This window comes from Rhynchophorus ferrugineus, unplaced genomic scaffold, assembly GCF_030347505.1.
Source record: "Rhynchophorus ferrugineus isolate W39M unplaced genomic scaffold, kcgeb_rfMv2 rfM4, whole genome shotgun sequence".
Lineage (NCBI taxonomy): Eukaryota > Metazoa > Arthropoda > Insecta > Coleoptera > Curculionidae > Rhynchophorus > Rhynchophorus ferrugineus.
This window is the reverse complement of record NW_027472583.1, coordinates 15,248,058-15,265,063: the sequence shown is the minus strand read 5'-3', so window position 1 is coordinate 15,265,063 and position 17,006 is coordinate 15,248,058. Positions and strand designations below refer to the sequence as shown.

Below are 17,006 nucleotides of genomic sequence, written 5' to 3'. Positions count from 1 at the left end.
TAGTTTTCATCTTATTTTTGTTCAAGTCATACAGAATCGAAACTACTTGATTTTGGGGTTGCATTTGTGACTGATCAAAACTACTAGTCCGCCTCTGGTATAAAAATAATACACTTAAATTTCATTGATATATTTTATTTTTAAATATCACAGCATTATAGTGAACTTATTTTAGAGTGTGTAATACATTAGCTGTAAAACTAAAAATATACAAAAAATGAGTCTAATACAAGTGGTTGAATACATGAAACATTCCTTCTATTATATTAGAGCATCGTCAAAATAAATGAGCAAACACATGGAATAACATAAAAACAAAAATACACTAAATTGAATAATTATAGGTTACAAGATTCTTCATTTGGTTTTATAATTCTTTTTATGGTAAATAAAGTCTTATGTAATTTTTTTAGAAGATCGTCGCATTCTAATTCGTCGCTTAATTCAAATGTAGCTTTATAGCAGTTTTTGTAAATATCAGCCAATTTAGGAGATTCCTTGTTTGGACTTGGTTTAGACATGCATACTTTTACCAGCAATTTGAGTACATATTGCAATCTTGTCTTTATCAACTTCAATAGCGAATAAAGAGACTTAAATGATTTACCCACATCAGCTACTAAAATATCTGTTTCTTCTGGTATCTCCACTTTTTTTTCAACGAGTAAATTCAACATTTCATCTATATCTATAAACAAATCTAAACAAGTCTGTAAATGTTTTAGTTTTACTGCGGCCGAACCGGTTCCTGTAATATGGTTGATATTAAAGATCATTATGAACATAGGTTTCCGATTTTTTCTAACCTTCGATTAAAAATTCTATTAAAGCGACTCTTTGCATCTGGCTGGTAAGAAATTGGAAAGCCTCTCCAGAGTGAAGGAAAAGCTTTACCGCCTTTTCATAGTGTATTTGAGCCAGCTGAACTGCCTGTCTTCTGGAATCTGGAGGAGCATCCCATGCTTGTCCGTGCCAAAGTGAACCTTAAGGTAAACCACCAGCAAATTACATTGACGAATATAATTTTAGAAATACATACCCATACGGAATAGTATTGTACCAGCGCGATATTGATAAAGGGGTAATTTAGGATTTGACTCGTCCAAATCACAATGATCCAAAGCAGTCTGTAAGGCTTCAAGTACTTGCTTTTGCGCTTCAGATTTGCTCTAAAAATAATATATTCCCAGTTATATCTAACCACTACTTTTATAATTAAAAAAAAAACAACAGAATTTATTATTACCACATCTGATGGAGGATTGTCATACAATATACAACTAACTGTGAACAAAGCTGTACTCAACTCCCAGGTAACCACGTTCCATATAGAAGGACAAAATGTTCGGTCACCTAAAGCTCTCAATGCTCTTTTATAACTTTGAAAAGCCTTATTGTAATGTTTTCGTTCCTGGGGGGTTAGTTCATTCCTAAATGATAAAAATGGTTAAATATAGTCTTTTCTATTTCTTTATTTTCTCTGTATATTGTATAGAAATTTTTATCTCACCTTTCTTCTGGAGTATTAGCATGAGCTAATAATCTGTGCAAATGTCCCATATTAGAATTTAAAAGGGCAACATTAGTGGCGCAATTTTTTTTCTCGAATATTTGGAGCCCTTTAATTAAGTATGGCTCGCTTTTACTACAGGCGTGAATAATTTCTTCTTGGGATTTTGAGTATTTTGCTATGTTGAGATAATAATTTGCAAGTTCATTAAAAGAACTTGCTAGTCTAAATAAGATATTATCACATGCAGAAATTTTCAAAGATTGTTCATAACACTCAATTGTTCTCACTAGCATTTGTTCTACTGTTCTTATATCAGGTATAAACACTACTTTTATCTCACTATCTCCCAAATTAACTTTATGGGCCCTATTTAAACAATAAATGAGAATTAAATACAAATTACCATATTTACAATATGAAATAAGTATCTGCATGAATATTACTACATTATTAATTACTTAACCTTTCATCTTGTTCAATTTTCTCTAAAAGCCTAATGTCAGTTTCATGATGTGAATGTAATTGCTCCCTATATAAATCAATATTATTCCAGTGTTGTACCGTCAAAAAGCATACATCTCCAGCTCTGGCTAACAAACAGCTTATCCTTAATACACCTTTGTAGAAGTGAATTCTATTTAATGTTAATTGGCATCGAGCTGATAAGCTCAGGACCCTCAAACATTCACCATACCTTGACTAAAATATTTTATATCATGTATAAGAAAATAAAATCAGTTATCATAAAATATGGAAATTACTTGAGTAATATAAAATTCCGCAAGAGTAACATATATTAACGATGCCTTCTCAAAAAGTAAAATTTTTAAATGACCTTTCCATGAAATTTTGCTTGGATCAAACGTAGGCCACTTTGGATCATAAGAATCATCTTTTTTATCTTTCGGAATTAATGCTCTAAAATAATTAAAATTATATATGTAAGACCCATCTAAAATAATTACAACATACAATTTTTCTGGGGTTTCCTGTTTTTTCTTATTTTTCTCTTTCTTTTTACGCCTTGTTTGTTGATTTTCAGATTCATTTGCATTAGATTTATGTTTATCTAACTTTGTATACGGCATCGGTATAGCTTCAAAAGGTTTTGCCATTGTTGCCTAGAATGAAAACAGGACATATCACCAATGAAAAATAAATTAAAAAGAAATAAACTAACTTCTTCTTCCTTTTTATCATTTTCAGTTTCTCTAAAATAATGTAGACAATTTAGGCCTGAAACTACATGCTCCAATGATTGATAGCATCGTTCTTCTAGACTTCCACTTAAAGGTGGAGGTGATTTATAATAATTTCTAAATGCCTGGGAATTGTTTGGCTTTTCGAGGTCTAGAATACATACATCATTTGCTAGATCTTCGTCATCATCATAAACACTAGCTTCATCATCTTCGTTTCCAGTCTGTTCAAATATAGGGTTTTGTGGATTAATCTCTGTTGGTACATATAAGTCCGCCAGCATATAGTGAGATGAGGTAACAATTTCTGGATATTTTTCTTCTGGTAATAATTTTATGGCATTTTTGAGGAGCATTCTTATAGTTCCTGGTTGTGGTCTCCTTTAAAATATGAAATTCATGTATAAATGACACTGCATCTTAAATATTTCTATTTACCGATGAGGCGAATTTTTCATATTTCTGCCTACTCTATATAATAACATAGCTACAGGGATTGTAAAAGGGTTTTGTCCATTCTGTACATCTTCTTCTGAACACAACGATGTCAAATCATATAATTTTACTACCTAAAAAGTATTTTTATTTATTTTTCAATTAATATATTTAATGCCACTATTACCTCTTCATTTTTCCCTTTAAATAACCAGTATGTATGACCAGATTTTGTAGCATTTGTTTTTAAGAAGGACAATATACTTTGAGCTACATCTCTTATTAGTTTAGGAGAAAACTTCGAATTGTCTAATCTAGGATGAACACAACATAAAAGTAAATTCTGAATAAACACAAAATAAATTGTGTATACCTCGGTAAGTCTTCTGTTTTTATTAGTTCATATTTTTGTACAATTCCATTAATGTGATAACACATTACTACTTCAGGTACATTAGACATTAAATTATCCAACCAATAATCAATTCCTGTTAAAACTGATATAGGTTTACTCATATCTCTTAATCTAAAAATAATGCATAGATTCTTGTCAAAAGTATTATATTAACGTTACCTTAGAGAAATACAAGGATGTGTACCACCTCCAAAAATAGGCATATCTGTTCCTAAAAGCATTTCTATATCTTCAAAAGTCCACACAACATTTCTATTAAACTCAAACTGATTGGAGTCGGGATATTCTGTATTCGGCTTAGGATCTGGCAAAGGTGGAGTTTGTACTGATGAATCTCTGCTATCTTGTGAATGATATAGCCTTAATCGGCTCAAATTATTTTGTTCAATTTTTGGATCTTGACCTTCGCATCTAGTTTCACCTTCCACAAGACTATGATATAGGAATTTTGAGACTAAACTCTTCTGTTTTAAAGCCTTTTGAGTGCGATTTTTAAAATATAAATGTCGATCATTTTCATAAGTTTCTCTATCAACATTTTCAAAGAAAAATTTTTTTAGCCATTCCCATTCTGTTTCTGATGTTTTTAAAAAATATTTGTAGATATCAAAATCATCAAGCAAAAGAGTATTTTCTACTCTGTGTACTATCATACTGATATGACCTTTATAATATGGTATTTTGAGCAACGTCTTAATATTTTCTGCATCCGATACAACATCAACTTCCCCAACACAATCAGGGTACATGTTAGCCATTTTAAAACTGTAAGAGACTTATGAATAAATGAATTATTAATAATATTCAATTGTATACCTAGAAAAACCTTTTTGGTGATAAGGAACTCTTTGTAAGCCATAAGAATCAGCAGAATTACTTAACCAATTCGAAGGCGGCGAGTTTAGATCTGTATTGAATTGAAGTTTTGCAAAAGTCGCAGGTTTCGGAGCTGAATATTTCACTACAGCTCTAGATTTAATTTTCTCTAATTCACTCTCATCTTCAGAGTTCTTTGATAAGTCAGAGCCTTGTTGCGACATTATACCTTGATCTTATAAACATAAATGTAAATCAACAAAACGTGATCTTTTGGAGAATAATGTAACGAACTGTTTGAAAAAATTCTCGAATATTTTGACAAGTAAACAAAAAAATAAGGTTAAAGTTTAATACTTGTCGTTATGCAACTAATTATACGGTAATGTCTAGTAATGTAAGTAAAGAAATACCTCACAATCACAGAATAGACTGACTCAAGATTTCAATGTTTTGTGATCTTTTATTATGAAGTAACTTTAAAATATTATACATAGTAGGGATATAAAATATCACATATAAATATGGAAGAATTAAATAAAATACGAAATATATATCAGAAAAAAATGTATTTCATGTTACTTGATGTACAGGTAAAATCTTATAATATACTTTGTTGTGAAAAATTTATAAAACATGGATTATACCAGGTGACAATACCTTCACAGATAATATAATCATCTAATACAATTTGATCATCAACAAAATATACTAAAAGCATGACAAATACATGAAATAAAAGTTACTTATTTACTATGAGTGCTAGATCTGCTTTCGCGGGTGCTAGCAGAACGACGCCTCTTAGCTTCCTCTTTACGAGCCTTTGATTCCTTCTTCCTTTGAGCCAGGAGCTTAGCATAGGTATCAGCCTCTTCTTTGCGTTTTAAGCATCTCTTTTTCTTCAATGCAAGACGATGACGTTTTCTCTGGAGAACCACAGGAGTTATCAAACGTTGAATTTTTGGGGCCTTGTATCTTTGTTTCTTTCCTTCTTTTTGAGCCAAAGGAAGCTTAACAACATATTGTCTGACATCATCTTCCTTGTTCAAGTTAAAAAGCTTACGAATGTTAGAAGCTCTTTTAGGACCAAGACGACGAGGCACAGTTGTGTCTGTAAGTCCAGGAATTTCTTGTTCACCCTTGCGAACAACAATAAGGGCCAGGACGGAAAGATTTCCATCTACAATGCATCCCCGAACTGATTTACGTTTTCTTTCACCAGTACGCCTTGGTCTATAGCAAGAATGTCCTTTAGAGAGCAATAGACGCACTCTGCTATTAGTGAGAACTCCTTGTTTCATAGGGAAACCTTGCTTGTCGTTACCTCCCGCAATTTTCAGTACATATCCTTTCCACTCATCACCTAAGGGATCAGCTTCGACTTCTTGACCCATGCGCTTTTCGTAAAAGATACGAATTTTATGCTCATCCACTACTTCAAACAGCTTTTGGCATCCCGTTGCGGGATAGGACACGTTCAACTTCATGTTTCACTAGTTTTTAAGCAGTACTTGCGGATTTTTTACAAGAAAAACTACGATTTTTAACCACGAAATTGATCAAGCTTGCAGACACGTTGCATGGCCGACACAAAAAGGAAGGTTAAGTTAAGAACTTAAAGTCTTCTCACTTCAATTTGACATATGTCAAAAATTCAGAAAAAAACTTTTACAAAAATTATTTATATGACTATTTTAAATTACTTATTGAAATATTTTGTCTTATTTAATATTATCTGTTATCTTCGTAATTAATTTACTAAATTTTCAAGTAATATTGGTTACATTTCTTTTTTAATGACGGAAAATAAAATTCATTCGCCATTATTGCAAGAAAAATATCGATTTTATCCCCTCTAGTAATTCCACAAATTATAACTTTCTCAAAAAAATAGTTTATTAACGATAGAATATTTTAAAAGGTAACAACATAACGTTTATAATTATAAATAATTTTTTTAGACAGAATTTAGTTGTAAATTTTACGTAAACACTGTTATTTTAAAAATATAATGTTAAATAATCTATTATTAGAATAATAATAATCAGTTATACTCTCAGAAATTTTTAATTAAAAAATTAAAAACGTAAAAATTAGACATTTTGAAAGTTTTATTCTGTTTAATTTTATTAGTAACACATATTTACACTAATAACGCATATGCATGTTCATAACTAAACAGTCTAAATAATTAGTTTATTTTACAAAAGTTTATTCTAGATACAATCTATTTTTCATTGAGTTCAAAGTGAAATGTTCCAAAATATAATAAATTAATTAGGCATTATACAAGATATTTAACAAGCTTCTCATTACCAAACAGAACATTTCTTTTCAGGATTCATGTATGAATCTTTGTGACAACCAAAATCATATGCAAATTCTTCTAAGTTTCTCAAAGGACCATTCACCTATACACATTATCAAAGCGTATTATCATTAAAAATATATTTCTGCTGTAATTTGAATATACTTACACGGATTTCATTTGGAGAATGATGATACCTGTTGCTAGAATATTTATCTCTTATATATCTAGTGGAATATTTGGAACAAAACTGTAATGCACTTGATATCCAAAACAATTGTTTTGGTGTATATTTTAGATCTAAAAAATATTTTTGAATTCATCACATTCTTAGATTTTTCTGTAAACATTACGGAAATAAAAATTACTCTTGTCACATATTTACCTGGAAGTGTTGGCTGTCTACCATATCTCCACTCTTGTTCAGAATAGGCAGCGTAAGCTACTTTTAGTCCAGCTAAGTCTGCAACATCTTCGTCTCTAGTGATTAATACATTAGTCTAGAAAGTAATATAGATACTAAACTTGCAATAACAATAGTCATTTGTTCTTACTCGAATGTTATTCAGTTCCCTTATTTCATATCTCGAATACTGGTTTGAGACACACTCTAATTTATCAATATATCTGGACAAACTTAATGGTGTCCACCAGCTATATAATCTTTGTCTGTTCGATGTTGGTTCTTCAACGTGATATGCTTTAGCTTCAATAAATATATGTGATATTTGGTGGGCCAGCACGGTACCAAAAAGACCATAGTTCATGTAATCTGGCCTATTATCATTGTAATAGATTCCTCGGAGAAGGCCGAGTGGAAACTCTGGACAAAAATAAAGATAAATCATCAGTGTTTTTGATAAATTCGTCTATATATGTTAAAATCATATTCTACATTCTTTATAGTTATATTTTCTTGCGATGTATACTATTGGGTGTATTCAAAGTATCATTTTTTGAACCGCCTCTAACGCGATAATCATATTGTTAAATTAAGTTGTAATTATTGTAAAAAAATTAAATATTAATTCTTAACTAGCACTAACAGTATGGGATTTCAGCTTGCTTAGCTCTAATTTTTTTAAGTGATATTTATGTAATCATCTTTTGTTGAATGAACATTTTTTACAGTCATGTGTAATATTTTAATTGAATGAAGATATCAATTTTGAACTCCAATACGGAATAAATACTTAACTGTTCCTGAAAATATTGTATTTAATAAAAGTTCTATGTGGTGAAATATTTTTAATAAATAGTGAATGTATCAGTCTGCATTTATAATGATATTCACGTAAGTAAATACTGTAACACCTTTTAATAATTTTTTGGGTTCTTTCTTACAGCATAATTATATAATATAAATATGCACCAGATTATACCCAGCCTGATAAATACTCCTGAATGTATATTAAGCTTCCTCACTTGTACCCTACACTATCATAAAGTTCTATGTTCATTAATTATTATAGTAACTAATGACATAAATATGTTACTCTAATAAAGTTCATAAAGTTTTTTTTATGGTCACAAAAGTTTTGCTTTCTAAAACAAAAGTCCGGCATTATCAATAGCCAAGGCAGACTATATATATTATATTTTGTACGAGATTTTAAAATAAAAAAATGATAAATAGATATTATAGTATGTTATTTATAGTTAACCATAATTTGTTGATACAATTACTTACTTAGTTTATTTTCAATTGGTGAATATTGGATATTCAAACCACTGAGGAATTCTTGTGTTTTAACCCATTGGTCCAACACAGGTTTCCTTATTAAGCTATAATGGATATTCATGGATATAAAATCCAAATGTAATACTGCTTCTAACAGTTTATTTTCATTGATTTCCACCTGCAATAAAAGTGGAAATTAACTGTTTTCAACAGTTTTATCTTATAACAAAATGAAATATTCAGCGTTAATAACCAAAAAATCGAGAGTAAATTATATTTTGTTATCTAGTAAGAATATATATAATACTAGATACTTGCATCATCATAAGCTGTATTCTCTTCAAGTATGTCCACGATGTCAGTGACAGAAAATATCTTTTCTACACTAGAAACCAATGTTTTAACGATACGTCTTTTTGTTTCTTCATCTAACCAATCGGACATCAGGAGAGTTCTTTTAAACTCAGTTTTTACATTTCTTATGAGTTGAGTAATGTTTGCTCTCATGCTTTCGTTAAAATAACGATCGACGTAAGCTAAATTAATAGCCGGAGTTAATCTGAAATTATTTTCTAACGAATATCAATCGGATTACGTAAATTTATACATACACTTTTCTTGTAGCCTCAACGCACATTCTCCATCTCGGTGTTTTGTCGAATTTTCCGTTAACTTTCGATAAGAAAGCGTAAGCCTTATCCAGTATTTTCGAGGGTAAGAAATTGATTAAATTTTGAACAGTTTGCCATCCAATAAAATTTGCCAAGATTCTTAAAAAAATATTAATTCGTCATTAAAAAATTATTATCAGTGATCAAACAACAACCATCTTACCTCTTTTCGGTATTTCGCAGTACCGTTTCCAGTTTTTTCAGATAAATTGGTTCAGAAACACTAACTATATCATCAAAATGTAATGTTACATGTGTACCGAAAATGCTTTGAATATATTCAAACCACGGTATAGTGGGGTACTCGTGTTGAAGTTCAGGTAACGTATGTAGATTGTAAAGATTAGTCTGATTGCTTTTGTTTGATTCCTTGGATATCTATGTGATAATGGTAGCGTATTAATATCATATTTTATCATTAACGCGCATAATACCTTAGCTAATAATAACATTAATTCAAGAACATCGTTCTGGTCTTTCCATAAATTAGCATTGGTGGCATCAAATTGAGACGCAACATCGATCATATAGTCCAAAAAATCTTTTTTGGAGTTTGGACTTACCTCTGCTGGACTATAGAACTTGTCATGAATCTTAAAATTAAAATAGAAATTGTCTAAGTCTTAACTTATATAACCACCTAAATAAGAATAGCCACATAAAAATTCTAGTTTTCTAAAATTTTAATTCTGTAAGTTTTATCAATTCAGCTTGGATTGAAAATGTTCTGATGAAGCACTATAGACACTAAATGGAATTATTAGTAATATTTTCGTTTACATATTTATTTAACAATGATATATATTATAATTGTTATGTTCCTAATTTTCTTTCAATTATACAATCTACGAAAATCCTACACTTTCTGTTTTAAACGTGACGATATACATAATTGTAGTTTTGATTTAAAAATTAAGATATGCACACAGATTAAGATGTCTTGACTACATGTTTGCGAGGCATTCGTGTTCTAGATTGATTTCTATATAGTAAAGAATAAAAATGAAAGACAAAAACGGTAATGATAATAACCAATAACCTTAAGACATTAGAAATACTTAAAAAATGAACTTATTATGAATATTTGACTCTAATAAGAAACAAATAATTAAACACAAAATGTCATGTTGGGTGTCCTAAAAGACACAGGAAAAACAACATGAATAGAAAATAAATTACAATATATTTGCAGTTGTAAATTTGAACTGTCAAACTTTCTGGCGCAAATGAATTCGCCCAATATACAATTTAAGTTTTAAAATAATATATTCAGTAATATTTACCACGTACCACTAAAATATATCTGTCCAGTTTTTCTCTATCAACTTCCACGCTTATATTGAAGAAAAAATCTGTGTTGATGCCATTATTTCGCAAAATTCGAACTGCCTTTATAAAATCGAATTTTTCGCTATCCCAGTCTGGTCCTTCTAATATGGGCCATCCCCCAATTTCCTTAAATATCTTCTCAATTTTCCTTAAACCTTGCTGTTCTATAGCTTTCTCGTTCATGCACGTTTTGTAGAACTTTTTGGCCAAGTTAAAGGTAGGATTGTCAGTATTATCTGGTGCTTCTTGAAGCATTTTCCTATTTGGAAAATTTTATTAAACTTTATTTTTGTAAAAAATAAACAAATCGGAAATTTTGCCAAACATGTTTCAAAATATATGCATAACTTACTTAATATCCAATTGAATATCTTCTTGCATTAGATGTCTTACCGATTGAATGTCATAGCGTTCATTTGAAAAATTTCGAGTAAACATACCACAGGCGAATCTATAAAAATCATCGCATGGTTCTTGAGATTCGTCTATAAAATTTCGAATTTGATTAGCAGCTGTTTGGCAATATTCTGTTTGGCATAAAATTGGATTTCCTAAATGGTATAATATGTTTATATAAAATAAGGTAAAATGTTTTAAAATTACGTTCTCTTACCGAAAATTAATAATATACAAATTAAAATAGTTATTATTATAATACCAATAATTCCTAATAACATATATATAATTTTTCGTTGTCTTTTGCTTTGTTCATTCCAAAATTCTTTTATACTTTTGCGGTGATTCACTTTTTTGATCATAGTTTTGCTAGATTATAAAATTATTTAATCTATAACTAATGAAATATAAAGGATAATATTTACCCGTTATCCATACTTATACTAGTTACGATGACTAACAAATGTTAACTAACGCTGGAGAAAAAATTACTTAAATGCCCGATAATTATAATTTTTAGGTGCATCTTGTTATATCATTCGTAGGTGGTTGTGTAAGCCAAGGGTCATCATAGAGCTTAATTAATAAATTAGCTCATTCAATGTTTTATAGTAACCGATATGTATTACATTTAAAACTTTTAATAAAAATGTATATTTTAGTATTATTTTAATAAAAATGTATATATTAGTATTTTAGTATATTGCATAAATATATGTCTAATAACAAATAACGTAATGAAGTATGAATTTATTTATTCGATAGGAAATATGGAATAAACATTTTAAATAAAATTCTCCTTGTATAATTCTAAACTATCTTTGAAAGTTTGTTGTAGGCAACCAATCAAACACCGTGAATAATGGTTAGTCAAATAACTAATTTCAGCCATTTTGTAAACTTTCTGACTTTGACATTAGTTGTCGAACGTCATTCTATTATTGACAAACGACAGTTGATAACAAAATATTTTTCAATAACGGTACAAACAATCATTTAAATAGGCAAACACGTATAATTTCATTTAATTTGTGCTTCATTCTATATGTGAATATAGATTTTCATCTGAATTCCGTATGGAAAATTGTGATTTCTTCAATATAAATTACATCCGATGTACAGTAGAGTCCTTAGCCTCATGTAGTGAAGTTCTATATTTAGGTTACCAGTCTCCTAGTACCGAAACTAAATGAGTAAAGTGAGAAAACAGCACATTCATGGCGAAAACGCGGGGCACAGTTTAGACGAACGATGTCTTTAACAATAAATTTGGAAATTGGGCACGACTCATCTCTTAGAACAAAAACAACCCCAGAGGGTTTTACCCACGACTGGGAGGTTTTTGTTAAAGGTTGCAACGGAGCTGATATAAGTCACTACGTTGAGAAAGTTGTTTTTTTTTTGCATGAAACTTTTGCTAAACCTAAGAGAGGTACACAAACTGTAATACTATGAATGAATTTTATTAATTGTAATTTGCATTGTAGTTATTAAGGAACCTCCTTATTCAGTCCGCACATCTGGTTATGCTGGATTTAATTTACCTATTCATATATACCTGAAAAATAATCAGGAACCTAAGAAGATTCAATTTAATTATGACCTGCATTTACAACCAAGCGGGCCCCCCCTACATAAAGTTCAGAAGGAAAAGTATACATTCCATACAATTACTGAAGATTTTCGCAATAAGCTTTTGAAAGGTGGTGCGGTGGTAAGTTGTCAGATTAAAAATGTTTAAATTAAAAGTGATATAATAAAATACAATTTAGATAGGAACTGGTTCTGGCACAGATACCATATCTTCTAAGTTTGAAGAAAAACCACAAATGTCTAATAAACCTAAAATAGGCAGCTCAGATCAACTAAAAAAGTACAAAGTAAAGCAAGATGAACCCAGAAGTAATCAGTTCACAGATGTTTTTGGTAGGAAATTTGTTAATTTATTTTAAACAAGTTTCATTTAAAATTCAATTATTAAATCTAACATGGTTTCATAAACTCCATGCTCATGAATATACACATGTACTTAATAAATATTATTTTATAGGTACCCCAATTACAAAAACTAGCCAATCTGTTGAGGTTCCTAAAATAAAGGAACCTTTAAAACTTTTAGCCAAACCCAACGAAAAAGATAAGGAGAGGATCTCAGTTTCAGGTAACATTGCAATATATATATATATATGTGTATATATTCTTTTATTACAGTACAATTGTTATTTTAGAAAAAGATAAAATTAAAACTAAAATTTCTCATAAGGATAAAGATAGGGATAAGGATAAAGAAAAATGTAAAGAGAGACAGACTGACGATAGAAAATTAAAAGATGATAAGAAGGATAGAAAGGATAAGAGAGACAGAGATAATAGTAAGAAAGATAAGAAAGATCGAAAAGATAGAGATAAAGAGAAAGAAAGGGAGAAGAGTCCTGCCAGATTATCACCAATTCCAAAGAAATCTCCAAAGAGGCATAGAAGTCCTTCTCCAATAAAAAATAAAGAAAAGGAACCACTAAAAGAAAAAGACAAAGAGACAAGGGACAGGGAAAGGGAAAAGGAGAAGAAAGCTAAAAAGCATAAAGAGAAGGATAGTAAATATAGAGAACGCGACAAAGAAAAGGATAAAGATCGATCCAGTGACCATGTGAAAGATAATAAAAATAAAGATAGTAAGATTTCTAAAGAGAGAGAAAAGGATGCTGGTGGCAATAATAGTATTAGTAGTTTGATTAAAGAAAGGGATAGAGATGCCAGTCCTATGATAAATACGCAATTGTTAAAGCTTGAGAAAAAGGATAAATTGAAAGAAAAGGAGATTAAAGAGTCTGAAAAAGTAGATAAAGAGAAAGAAAAGGAAAAAGCTGAAGATAAGCCAAAGCATAAACATAAGAAAAAGGATAAAGAGAGAAAGGAAAAGAAGGAGGAAAAATCTCATAAGAAAGAAAAGGAAGAAAAAAAATCTGACAGAGAAAGATACTCTTCAGGAAGTTCCAAAGATGTATTATCTAAGGATAGGTAAGAAAAAATATTTTTAATATTAAAAACTAATCTGTTGCTTGCAGGGATAAGACAAATAACCTCTTTGGACACAGTCCTAAAATTGAAACATCCCCGAGTCCTCAACCCATAGAAAAGCCAGTTCCACACCCAGTAGAAGATGATTCATCAAATATATCAAGGAGTAGTAGGGAACCCAGTCCAGTTGAAATACCTTCTCATAATCTTCCTCAAAGAACACCAACTCCGCCTCGAGTTCAAGACCCACCAAGAAAATCTGTGGAGGAATCTCCCATAAAAAAAGTTTCCACAGATACTGATACGACAACACCAACTAAAAAGAAGGAGAAAAAAGAGAAGAAGAAGGATAAGAAGGGTGATAAAGATCATGAGAAAAAGAGGAAACGAAAAGTTGAGGCTGAGACACAGGTTGAAATTGAGGAACCACCGCTAAAAATCGAAAAGAAGGAGGAAGATACAAATAATAATTCAGATGATGAAAGAAAAGTATCGAGCTCAGAAGATGCCAATCCTATTCCTTATAGCGATGATGTAAGTTATACAGTTAAACATATAAAATATTATAGCATATAAAATATTTCTTTTTGGAAAACAATAATTTCCATGTTTTGTTTAGTTTTAATTAATTAATTAGCTAGTTTTGATTCCATCACTATTTGATATAAAATAATTTCTTTTGATTAATATTTATTAAAATGATACGCAATATCATTACTTATTAAAATTTTTGGTTTAATATATATTTTTAGGGTGAAGCTTATATGAGTATGCTAAGAGATCTGCAGCATAAAATAATGGGCTTGAAGGACAATTCGGATCTGCAGAAAGTAGTACAATTAATAGCGGAGACTGGGCGGTATGAAGTATCCGCTCATACCTTTGATTTTGATCTATGTTTATTAGACAGATCAACTGTAATGCAATTACAATCATTTTTTTCTCCAGTGAACTGAAAATCAGCACTAGCCCGATATCTGTTGTACATATATATTTTATTTATTTAGAATCAATATATATATATATATATATATATAATATATATATTTGTAGATATATTTATCTTTATTAAATAAGAAATGGGCAAAGCAAATGAAAATTGGCAGTTAAATAGAAGCATACAATTTGTTGCTAAATAACAGCAACTTTTGATTTTTTTATGGTGATATAATAAATCGTACTATGTGTTAATATATTCCTGTTTTATTAACATCTGTTAATGAAAGCAATAAATTATATATTAAGTGGTTTTCGTTCTTAAATTAAATTTAATAGATAACCCTCAACAACTTTTGCAAATGCTGAGTACAGTCATTAGTTGGCGATGACATTTGTTTTTGTTTGCAAATTTTATTTTATGTTTTGTGTAATTGTAAATAATGATTTTTCTTTCTTTAAAGCATCAAATTTAAAGGAAAGTAACATATTGCTGTTTAATTTATTCAAGAGTGATCAAATGATATTGTATATTTATAATGTATATATAGTTTTTTAAAGGGGGATTGATTAAATTTTATCGGAGGTGATTTTTTTATTATATCTGAAGACCTTCGCTATAGCATTTTACTTATTTTTCTAATTTGTACCTGATATAATGAAACTTTATAACTCCGATATTTTGTACATAGTTTATAATAAATCCACTTTTCCAGATTTATGAAAATATACACATCACATTGATTTAGTGGATGATTGTTTTTAAGTGATGGTCTTTAAAAGACTAAAGATAAATTTTGTGAATTTGGGTAATGGATATGATGGTGTATTTTTGCATAAAATTAAGTGTATGTTTAGCTTTTTACATTTGTTTTTGAACTTGTTGATTGTATAGATTATGCAATTTTTAGATAGGAAAATAAAATTCTTAATAAAATTATATAATATTAATTACTCTTTTATTAACCCCCTTAACAGTATTAAAAGCTGTGTCTATAGTTATAAAAATTATTTTTGAGTATAGCTTTCCTCTATTATATATAATTCATTCATATATTAACATATTATGTATAATTCTTCAGTTATTTCTCAGTTTACAGGAGTCCATTAGTCTCCCAGAATCTCTTTCGGATCTTATCGAAAAAAAAGTCCCATTCCCTTCGTTTATATTATTTTCATTCATCTGATTTTAATCCCTGAACTTCAACTCGTTTTACAATCAGTGGAGGAACAAATTCATCACAAAATTTAGAGAACTACTTTCTACATTTTGTATTAATTTAATTATATAAGGATTAAAAACGGAAAACGAAAAGGTAGTGTTATCTGCAGTATTAAATATTTTGTGACGAATATAATAGTAGTTTTTGAAAGGTTGAAAATATTCTTTATTAGTAAAAAGCGAAATATCACTTAGGCTATGAATCGTCGAGTGAAATAAGTGGTAGTTGGAAGTAGCAATGAATACAGTGTATGATAGAATTTTCTCTTCAGTTTTTAGTAGATTTTCAAGGAAATTACAATAAACAAAAGATCAACGTTTTCATCGCGCGCTTTTTATGAGGAATATGCATATAACATATAAATTGAAACGAAGTAAATTGGTGAAAAGTTTATTTTAACTTAAAACATTAAAACAAAACAAAAAAAACCTTTCAAATTACATTTTCTATAATTTAATTATATATAGAATAAAAACGGAAAACGAAAAGGTGGTGTTATCTGCAGTATTAAATATTTTGTGACGAATATAATAGTAGTTTTTGAAAGGTTGAAAATATTCTTTATTAGTAAAAAGCCAAGTATCACTTAGGCTATGAATCGTCGAGTGAAATAAGTGGTAGTTGGAAGTAGCAATGAATACAGTGTATGATAGAATTTTCTCTTCAGTTTTTAGTAGATTTTCAAGGAAATTACAATAAACAAAAGATTAACGTTTTCATCGCGCGCTTTTTATGAGGAATATGCATATAACATATAAATTGAAATGAAGTAAATTGCTGAAGTTTATTTTGACTTAGAACATTAAAACAAAACACAGAAAAAACCTTTCAAATTACATTTTGTATAATTTAATTATATATAGAATAAAAACGGAAAATGAAAAGGTAGTGTTATCTGCAGTATCAAATATTTTGTGACGAATATAATAGTAGTTTTTGAAAGGTTGAAAATATTCTTTATAAGTAAAAAGCGAAGTATTACTTAGGCTATGAATCGTCGAGTGAAATAAGTGGTAGTTGGAAGTAGCAATGTTGAATACAGTGTGGGATAGAATTTTCTCTTCAA

At 29.6% G+C, this 17,006-nt stretch overlaps 3 protein-coding genes and 1 pseudogene across 5 annotated transcripts; 1 reads left to right on the top strand and 3 right to left on the bottom strand.

The window, feature by feature from the left end:
• Window positions 1-119: 119 nt before the first annotated feature.
• Window positions 120-4,698, bottom strand: LOC143196644 (erythroid differentiation-related factor 1). 2 transcript variants are annotated; one of them, XM_076404510.1, is made up of 14 exons: window positions 4,379-4,698; window positions 3,722-4,327; window positions 3,521-3,673; window positions 3,335-3,461; window positions 3,151-3,281; window positions 2,694-3,093; window positions 2,486-2,634; window positions 2,275-2,431; window positions 1,977-2,212; window positions 1,511-1,879; window positions 1,247-1,430; window positions 1,040-1,169; window positions 807-983; window positions 120-748 (listed from the first exon to the last, which is right to left on the bottom strand). In XM_076404510.1, the coding sequence occupies exons 1-14, from the start codon at window positions 4,600-4,602 to the stop codon at window positions 339-341; spliced, it is 3,453 nt and encodes a 1,150-aa protein (XP_076260625.1). In that variant the 5' UTR covers window positions 4,603-4,698; the 3' UTR covers window positions 120-338. The 2 variants fall into 2 exon arrangements, with proteins under 2 accessions (XP_076260625.1, XP_076260624.1); XM_076404509.1 differs by having other exon boundaries at window positions 2,275-2,634.
• A 232-nt stretch (window positions 4,699-4,930) lies between these two features.
• LOC143196643 (small ribosomal subunit protein eS6 pseudogene) lies at window positions 4,931-6,001 on the bottom strand (annotated as a pseudogene). The gene has a single exon (XR_013005778.1). The product of XR_013005778.1 is annotated as a small ribosomal subunit protein eS6 pseudogene (transcript).
• A 470-nt stretch (window positions 6,002-6,471) lies between these two features.
• Window positions 6,472-11,321, bottom strand: LOC143196641 (neprilysin-2). The gene is made up of 13 exons (XM_076404506.1): window positions 11,189-11,321; window positions 10,981-11,132; window positions 10,720-10,918; window positions 10,329-10,626; window positions 9,473-9,631; window positions 9,202-9,416; window positions 8,979-9,137; window positions 8,686-8,926; window positions 8,377-8,545; window positions 7,241-7,509; window positions 7,072-7,186; window positions 6,856-6,986; window positions 6,472-6,789 (listed from the first exon to the last, which is right to left on the bottom strand). Exons 1-13 carry the CDS (start codon window positions 11,197-11,199, stop codon window positions 6,691-6,693), a joined length of 2,217 nt encoding a protein of 738 aa, XP_076260621.1. The 5' UTR covers window positions 11,200-11,321; the 3' UTR covers window positions 6,472-6,690.
• A 382-nt stretch (window positions 11,322-11,703) lies between these two features.
• ear (ENL/AF9-related super elongation complex transcription factor) lies at window positions 11,704-15,668 on the top strand. The gene is made up of 7 exons (XM_076404507.1): window positions 11,704-12,195; window positions 12,251-12,477; window positions 12,536-12,689; window positions 12,814-12,924; window positions 12,992-13,781; window positions 13,829-14,315; window positions 14,534-15,668. Exons 1-7 carry the CDS (start codon window positions 12,015-12,017, stop codon window positions 14,735-14,737), a joined length of 2,154 nt encoding a protein of 717 aa, XP_076260622.1. The 5' UTR covers window positions 11,704-12,014; the 3' UTR covers window positions 14,738-15,668.
• The last annotated feature ends 1,338 nt before the right edge of the window (window positions 15,669-17,006 follow it).